The 9,724-nt window shown below is 36.2% G+C and overlaps 1 protein-coding gene across 1 annotated transcript in view; it reads left to right on the forward strand.

Moving 5' to 3' along the window:
- Window positions 1-6,625, forward strand: part of drd2a (dopamine receptor D2a) — a 53,569-nt gene extending 46,944 nt beyond the window's left edge. Inside the window, exons 7-8 of the mRNA XM_015007467.2 lie at window positions 737-1,121; window positions 4,657-6,625. Of these exons, the coding sequence (XP_014862953.2) occupies window positions 737-1,121; window positions 4,657-4,853 (582 nt within the window). The 3' untranslated portion in view covers window positions 4,854-6,625. The remainder of the gene's footprint in view (window positions 1-736; window positions 1,122-4,656) is intronic.
- The last annotated feature ends 3,099 nt before the right edge of the window (window positions 6,626-9,724 follow it).

The following is a 9,724-nucleotide window of genomic DNA, read 5'->3' on the forward strand; positions in this document are numbered from 1 at the left end:
TTTTAATCCAACTCTTCTTTCTAAAGGCCTACCTGTTGTATGAAACATGTTTACATTTTTAATTTGCGTACCTGAAGACAACATTGTGCTAACAGCTTCCAGTGCATTGCAAACAATACCCATCAATAATTATCTGTGGTCAAAATCATTATTTATATGACACTTGTAGACCCAGTAGACACTGATAAAGTATGTTGACTATTATACAAAACTTTTTAAAATAACCTAAAAACCCAATTCTTTAGAGCTGCCTTTGATTCATAACATCATTTGTCTAAATTTAATGTTTGTTGCTTTTTTGCTGTTGTCAACATATTTGATTATTATATTTTGCTTTTATTGTGTGAAGCACTTTAAGTACCTCTCTCTGCTAAAACGTAATATGCATGTAAACTTGACTTGACTTAATATTTAAATCATCTCAAGCAGCATATTTTTCTTAACAAGATATGAAGAAATAAATCCCAGAAATCCAAACTTTTTCCTTAATTATTCCTTTTGACTAGCTATCTACTGTGGCCCTGGGCCAAGCACCTCAAGAAGCTCCATGAAATATTGCTCAAGGCTAATTTAATAATGTGACAAAGAAGGCTGGATTCTTGGACCCGAAATATGAAAAAAAAATGACACCACACCTTTGCACAAAGCAGTAGATATTTTTTATATCTTATTTTTAATGTTACCCTTTTCTTCTAATGATAAATGACATCCTGCTTTGTCTTGTCTTGAACTTCAGATTTTCATCAAAGAAGCTGCCACCGACGGGGATGACTTGGAGCTGGATGAGCTGAACAACAGCGGCAGCAGCCAGAGGCAAAGACATCAGACACACAGTGCCCTTGGAGACACTCCGGCCACTAGCCACCAGCAGCTAATGCCCAACAAGGCCAACGCTAGCCCCACCTCCACGCCACCCACACCCCCCGAGGACGGCCACAAAGCAGAAAAGAACGGCGAGCCCAAGGAGGCCCTGGCTGACCCAGCACCAGTTGTAGCCAAAGCCTTCCAGACACAGGCGCTACCTAATGGCAAGACTCAATCCTCTGTCAAAAACATGAGCAAGAGGAAGATCTCCCAACAGAAAGAGAAGAAAGCCACTCAGATGTTAGCCATTGTCCTCGGTACGCTTCATCGACTTCATGTTTGTTTTTGTTTTTTTTTGTTTGTTTTGGGCTAACGTTCTCAGTTTTTGTGTAGGGCTGTCAGAGTTTTTAAAGTTACTGAATCTAATGTTAAGCAGCCTTGCTGTCATGATCAGATGTTAATTAGATTAGATCCAACAAGCGTGTCATACTGTGTATGTGAGAAATCAGTTTGTACAGCCCTGCAGTTACGTAGATATTTCAAAACAAATCACTCTTCACCATTTTCTATTGGTGTTAATTAAGCGTAATTAGCATGGTTGAGCTTACCAACAATCGCCTCTGTGTACGGAGAATATTTAACTTTAACTGAGATTTCTGAAACACTGCCAGCATTTCTCACCACCAGAGAGTTTGGCTCAAAGGGATCAAACACATCTTGCAGTCTTGCATGCAGCTCCACAGGTGCCTTACCACCCAACTGTGTCAGTCTGAATGACAAGTCTTGTCAGAAATTCCCCCCTCCTATTTCATTTTTAATACCTCATGATACTAAATATAGCTAATTTTTATTCTTCCCATAATAATCTCTTCCACACTAAAGAGTAGTGGATTATTTGATTGGAAGACATTACATTTTTATGTTGCTAATCAACTTCTTGCTGCTCAAGTTCTTTCAGGCATAAAACTGTGAAGTTACAGAAATATATCTGTGTCTGTTGCCTGCGCAGTAGCTGAAGTGACCCAATTCTGATTTTTTTTTTTTTGTCAAATCAGATTTTTTTTTTGTCGTGACCGTTCACACTGCCAAACATATGCGACCTGTATGCGTTCTCCAGTGTGAACGAGCAAACGACCTGAAAGTGACCGGCCTGCGCACTAGAGGGCGCAATAGCGTCAGCGTTCTCAGTGTTCTGCCAACCGCCATAAAAAGAAGAAGTGCTCAGTGTTTGCTGCATAGACATAATATAAGGATAGACGCCTCATGGACCGCTCGTGCCTATTGTCGCTGACGAGATTTAGGGCGGCCATCTTGGAGCGGTACTCCACTCCACTCAGCGTTATGTGTTTAGCAGCACAATGACGTATCAGCGGATTTAATCGATCATAACACACTTTTTTGTTACTGTAAACCATATTCAAACATCTATCAAAGCTACATTTATAAATAATTGTATTTTTTAAGTATGTTTTTAATACATAGTTCATCATATTTAAATATGCTTAGTGGCTATAACAATAGAATAGGAATGGAATATTCTGATATCGATGTATGAAGAGCATATTACAAAGCACACAGCCGTTCATAATTTATTTAATAAATTATTTAGTAATATCAATATATATTTATATAACTATACAAACACTAATAAATAAAGATTAATAATGGCACCAATAAATAATGATTAATACTATAAACATGTGTATATATATATATAATATACATATATATATATATAGCCTATATATATATATATATATATATATACTCGTCAGCTGAAAAACACACAAACACACACGTGTGTGTGTATATGTGTGTGTGTGTGTGTGTGTGTTTCAGCTGACGAGTCCAAAATCCGATGTGAGATTCATCCGTGCTGCAGTGAATCCGTCTCTCTTTATAGATTTCTCCCTCTTCTTCCTCACATCGTGTCTTTAGGAAACCTTCAAAACAAAAACGGAAGATTTAGGATGTATCTTACTTTTGACAGAGTGAAAGAATATAAATAATAGTCTTTACCACCTGTGTAGACTTTGCCGGTGAATGTTATAACACATAATATAAGTTTTATATGTGTTATATTGTTTCATTTCTAATATAGGCCCTTGTGTCAGATAATCTAAGTCAATGTTAGAGAATAATTAATTTTTTTAGATTTACGGAATCTCAGTTAGCCTTCATAGCGGGGCTGAACCCGTATCACACCAAGCACTGTAGCTAATATTAGCTGGTATTCACCGGTGGACATAAATACAGTAAAGTAATATTCTAATCACAATATATACACAATAATATGTCCATCTTACTTGTGAAATGTTGTCTGTGGAGCCCTCGCATCAATAATCCATCGACCAGAACAACAATATCCCTCAGTGCTGAGGCATCTTCTGCTGCTTTGATTGAGCAAAGTAGGAGGGTATACCGCTCCAAGATGGCCGCCGTTTTTCCTGCGCCGGAGTGGTCCATGAGGCGTCTATGCTTATATTATGTCTATGGTTTGCTGAAGTTAACATGGAGGAGGCTAACGGTGGAGCTTAGCTTACACATTTGAAGTTGTTGTCCGACCGGAGCAACATATTAACAACTTAATCCTCATTATAGTTGAAAAAAAAATACCTAGTTGTTTTTCTCCCGCTTGCGCATATTATGACGCAGAATAGTGACATTTGTCGAGTATCAGTGACGTTCAGGTCGGATGAATGCGACCTGGACGTTAGGTCGCATTTGAACTGGATATGTATCGGATATGGGTCGGACTGTCATGAAAAGATCAGACACAGGTCGCATTACGTCAAAAAAAAAAAAAAATGGAATTGGGTCACTTTAGGCTGCAGTGTGAACGCATGAGCAGAAGTACAAACTTTCAGTAGCCAATATCTACAGACCTTGAAAACTCAGGTGACCTTCAGGCTGGAGAGAAATTGGACAAATCATAGCTGTCTGTCTGGCAATCCACTGGTCAGGTTTATTAGCTTTGGTAGATGCGCTGCCTCTTGTCTGAAAATTGGTGCAGGACGGGTTATATTGTGGAGCTTTTCTTGACATTCCTGACTCATTCCTGTAACATGTCTGCAAACAATGTACATAAAGACATGGATGTCCCAGTTTGGATTGCACTTAACTGGCCTTCACAAAGTCCTGACCACAACCTGATTGAACAACTTTGGTATGAAGTAGAGCAAAGGTTTAGCTTGGCTAAAAGTTTTAAAATGTCTTTAAACATCCTTTAAACTTTCTGGAAAGACTTCCTAGAAGAAATGTATTAATTAAACTAGATTTAGTACAAATTTGTTTGTTTAATTGAAATATTATATTTACTTGAATAAAAAAAAAAAAGCTTTATCAGTTATCTTAATGTATATATTCAATATGACTTTGACTAGGAGGTATCTTGTTAAACTTCATATTTAAGGTTGTGTAGTGATCTCTAAGCATAACATTGTTTTGATGAGTCGTCGTGATTTCAGTATTAAGCAAAAATAATGGTGACTAAATGTTTTTTTTTAGACTCAAGCAGTTCTAATCAAACCTCTTAGGGAACACAGCTTGAAACTGATAGCTAAATTGTTATTTAGGTTCTAATTAGCAACAGGACATTCTGTCACTGAGCTGTTCTACATTTTTGTCTAAGTCTCCAACATGTAGTTGGCTGCCTGTGTGAGCATGTTGTAGAATAATACAAAAAGAAAGAAAAAAAAAAAGAAATCAAACTGATGCAAGAAACGGTAATGATTTCTGTGCTCTGAGAGCAACTTTTGTTTGCAAACCCATATTCAGGTCTAATATACAGCAAGGCCTTGACTTTGTTTTCTCTCTCTCACTTACATTGTTTCTCTCTTATTATCTCCTCAGGTGTATTCATCATATGTTGGCTGCCATTTTTCATCACCCATATCTTGAACACCCACTGCACCAAATGCAAAGTTCCCGCTGAGATGTACAACGCTTTCACTTGGCTGGGCTACGTGAACAGTGCTGTAAATCCCATCATATACACCACCTTTAATATCGAGTTCAGGAAGGCGTTCATTAAAATCCTGCACTGCTAAGCTGCTGCATCCCTTACAGATCAGACTGAGGGAAAGGGCACAAAATAAAGGGTCTGGCAAATACCTCATCCTGTGAAAGGAAAATGCACCACATGGGGGGGGAACTGAAAAGTTACTAAAAAAACTGGCAGTGTCTTTTTGGAAGGTGCGTTGATTATGTGTGTGTGAGTTGTTTGTGGAGTCCTGTTCTCCAGATAACTGAATGTAAAACAAGAAAAGTCTGTAACAATGATCTGTTTATGGAGAAAAAAACAAACAAAAAAAAAACTAACACTATTCTCTAAAATCATTGTGTGTGCTATGTAAGGAGCCATCTGTGTATACCACACACATGCAAGTAGCATACTGCTATTTATTGTGTGCGTACTCCATGTTTCCACGACGGAAAAGCTACGACGTCAGTGTTCATCGCAGTGTTGATATCGATGCATCTGGTCTTACTCTTGGAATCTCTTACGGGTTGGGAATGTGTTGGGAAAAGGGAGGATTTACTTACTGTACAATGTGACGATGCCAATATTTGCAATTTTGCATTTTATAAATAACCTGATATTGTATCTTAACGAATCAGAATATCATTGAGAAATAAATTTCTTTAATTAATTCAGTTCTAAAAGTGAAACTTATAAATTCATTACATGCAGAGTGATATGTTGTATGTATTTATTTCTGATCATTTTAATTATTATGGTTTGCAACTGATAAAAACCTGAAATTCACTTTCTAAGAATTGTGGTTTACTAAAAAAGTAACGTCCACAATACTTTGTCTGAGCTACTACGCAGTTACTCTGTCAGGTTAAAGTCAATAACATAGAGGGATGCCATGTTCATTTTTACTAAAACACCAAGTGCTACACACTTTCTCCTTCTACACAACTTTCCCTCCGTTTGCTAGGATAGAATACTACATGGTCAATCTTAAATATTTTGTCGAACAAAATGTTATGTTTTTATTAGCTGTAAGCCATAATCATCTTAATTAGCAGAAATAAATGTTGGGGTTGTATTACTCTTTTCTGTAATGACTATAATTGAGTCTCACTTTTTGAATTTATATTTTGACAGAATTAATCTTTTGATAATATTTTATTTATTGAGATGCATGTATTATTATTACCATAAATATTATTTTCATTTTCTGTATTGTACATAGTTTTCATAACACATTACCTGTGAATATATGCCTGCAATGGAAAAGTGATGCATGCTACACTGCTCCTCTACTTGACTTTTCATGAAATGTATGTTACAAAACATAGCAAAAGATCTCCAATAAATGAAAATAAAATGCATAGTTAAGTGCCACGCAAATGTCGCTGTTTGCTGTATGTGTCAATACAAGCTAAATTATAATTTAAAACTGTCAATGTTTGGTAGTCTTTGTTTGATTAATGTAGCTGGCTTTGCGTTGCTGCAGCTGAGTTGTTTTATGGCAAACTAATGACCTGTATGTGGAGTTTGCAGCTCCCAGGTTTAATTATTTGGATGTGTGTAAACTCCAAAGTGGCCCCCCAGGGGCTCTGCAAGTGCGAAGAATGAGGTTAGGTCGATGCAACAGAAACAAAAGCTGCTGCAATAAATCACTGAATACTGTTTGGAGTGACACATTTTCAATGTATTCAGTACAGCCTTAAAGACATTATCAGTAAGAGCCAATGTGTATTTAAGCATCTCTGTGCTAAGAGAGGTGGCAGCATTTAAGATGATGTGATTTTACAGTATTTTGCACTGTATGAAAATTAGTTTTCCATTAAAAATTGTAAATGCCAATTTAATTTTCCTTTCTGATCAAGACCCAACTTCAAGAATTGATATAGAAACTATAGCTTCTCATAAAAATCCCAGAATACTTTCCCAAATATTATCTAGAATAACAAACGTATCAATGATCCTAGGTTAAATTATATTTTTAAGGAAAAACGGTATCTGCAATTTGAAACAATAATAGGAGTAGATACTAGAAAACTTCTGAAGAAATTTAAACAGGGCCTGCCAAAGTTGGAACCCAACGTTCTTATGCTAAAAATGGGCAATATAAAAATGCATATAAAATATTCTATTAAAAATGCTAAAAATATTTCAGTCTTTATGTTATAGAACATATAAAGCTAAAATTAACATATAAAGCTTAGTGCAGTGGTTTTAGTCTGTCATGCAGGGCTGGTGCAAGGTGGTATGCTTTGACTCAGAAGCAGAAAAATGACAGCCGTCTGCACAACTATCCACGATGCAGTTTCTGAGTGGCAAGTCGACAACAAACACTTGTCTTTTCCAGCAGCCATTGCACAGTGCATGCAGTGATTAAACCATCTAACCAACCGTGACATTATTATTTGGGATGTTTTCGAAACAGTTAATTTTACAGGGACCAAAAATATTAATTTATTGTCAGAAAACTATTAGATTTTCTTAGCATTTGCACCCGTTCAAGAAGCAGTGGAGACCCTAACGGAAGTACAAAGAACAATAGTACTAGTGTAACCATGTGAGTGATAACTAAAAGCAGTTTATACTGACAAAACCAGACAGACAACACATATATTGTATAGCCATATTCATTAAATTAGAAAATGCATTCTGTTGCATTAACAATACATTTTGAAAAGACTTTGATATAGTATTGCATTAAGCCAACCTTTTGTACTGGTCTGATGTAATACTGTAATTTTATATATTAAATCATTTTATTAGTGAAAAATTAACAAATGTAAAGACACTATGTGGATTTAATGTGTTTCATTTAGTGAACTGAGATAATGAAACAATAACATTTTTCAATAATATTCTAGTGTGTTGAATATAAATCTATATTAAGCGATTACTCTTTAAATCTTATTGAAGGTGTAATAGAAGTTCGATCATTTTCTGCTCATTTTTCTTCTGTCCATCAACAGCCTGGTTGTTGACGCCTCTGTTGTTGCTGCTGCCGCAGTGCTGGCCGTGATTCTGATTGAATTTCTGATCGTATTAGGGAAACGGTAGAACGTTGGCAATTCAGTTCCAGGCGTCAGTTCCCCTTAAGCCCTCAGGGCTCCAGTTAAAGGATTACTAAAGCTCCTTTCTTTGTGTTTTTAGCTACGGCACTCACACCTCCTCTTTCTGGACCCAACGTGCCCCAAATATAGTTTTAAATGCTGCATGCTGAAATGACACATGACCTGACTCTGATACTTCTCTCTACAACATTTATGATGTTGCACTCTGCATCGCCGGGTCTTCTGAGTAGAATATCAAAGACAGAGCGAAGAAACGAGGATGGAAGAGTTGTCAGTCTGCTGTGAACGAAGTAAGAGGCTGCAGCTTGAAACATGGGGTCCATATGAAAGCCTTTGTTATGTCAATCATCCGTTTTCCTTCTGCCTTTAGTCTCCAGTCAGTTTTTTTCCCCTCATCCCCACAGTACATTTCATACTGTGACACATCAAGAAAAACTGCTGAGAGTCTGAGCAGGATAAAGGCTTTTGTTAACTCTGTACATTTAGTTAAATAGTTATTTTATGCACTTTAAAAAAGGCTTACAGCTTTCAAAAAAATGTTCAGCACAGACTTATATGATGTTATAATGTTCACAGACTGCTCATTTCATAGGTATTGCAAAAGGTCTTGCTAATATTTTACATGATAAGAAAAGAGAAAATAATAGAAAAAAAGTGAAGTGCGTGTTTTGAGTCTTTACATCTTGATCTGGCAAAATGTAGTATCTCTTTGCCGTCATGTTTACTTATGTAATTGCAATCAATTGTGTTTATATCTGATCTGAATTTTTCTTCTTTATTTTTGTTCTGATCCAATAAGGAATAAATGCAATATGAGATTCAGATAAATTTATTCATATTAAAATACTCAGAAACAAACAATAAACTAAAGCAGCAAATCTTTATGATGTCTGAGAAACTAATTTAGGGAGCAGACAGATTTTAAGAAAGTAAAAGATGACAACAAGAGTAATTTTGAAAGGAAAATGCATCAGGGAACAGAAATATACTGACCACAGAGAGTGAGATTGTGAAAGAAGCCAAGAGCTCAAAAAATGCAAGACAAGTCATTTCTTGTGTAAAAAAAAAAAAAAAGGTAACAAATCAACTCAGCAATTTCATGACATCTGTATGGCACAAATGCATTCTCCTTTTGCGTGATATTTTTGCAGTACTTTGTAATAACTTTGCTTCTCATTAACTGTTTCCATTCACAAGATTTTTTTTTTTTATTATTATTATCCCAGCCAATGTCAAAAGCGTTTGCACTGGTCCATCCCCATTACATAACACAAGGCAAAAGGTCTGAAGCTGCACAGGAGGATAGAAAATGTGACACTTCAGAATAATGCTTTTAATACTCCTTTCGAAAAGGTCAGGCTCTAGCAGAAAACGACCAGAGGCTCAGAGAAGCACTTCTGGTCGGTAAGGTAGAGATGAGTGCAGCCTTATTGCTTGCAATGGAGCTGTGTTTATTTGTTTTAAATCTTTGTTCTTGAATTTCTCTACAGCAGAGTTGCTTTATTTGTTCTTTACTCTGGAGACAGAGAGCTTCAAAAGTGCTTACAGTCTGATGAAAATAGTATTTGCACCCTTTCAGTTGTCTTTTGCCCTTTTTTCTTCACAACTAGATATTTTTAGTCGTACTTATTCAAATAGTAGGCACAGATACACTCAGTAAACACAAATATCAGTTTTCAAACGGTGATTTCATTTAGTGAGAGACAAAATGAAATGACTGTAGTCAAGTGTTTAACTAATAACTAGGCAGGAATATCTTAATGTGTAAAAATATGTCCCTCTCCTCTTCATTGCGTTGCATAATATAACAAGCATAACTTGCATGGTATGCCATAAGGTCACCTTCAATAGTTTTAATGGTTCTATTAATGAC

The sequence above is a fragment of the Poecilia mexicana genome, unplaced genomic scaffold, assembly GCF_051168715.1.
Source record: "Poecilia mexicana isolate PSO_F unplaced genomic scaffold, ASM5116871v1 scaffold_13, whole genome shotgun sequence".
In the NCBI taxonomy this organism is placed as follows: domain Eukaryota; kingdom Metazoa; phylum Chordata; class Actinopteri; order Cyprinodontiformes; family Poeciliidae; genus Poecilia; species Poecilia mexicana.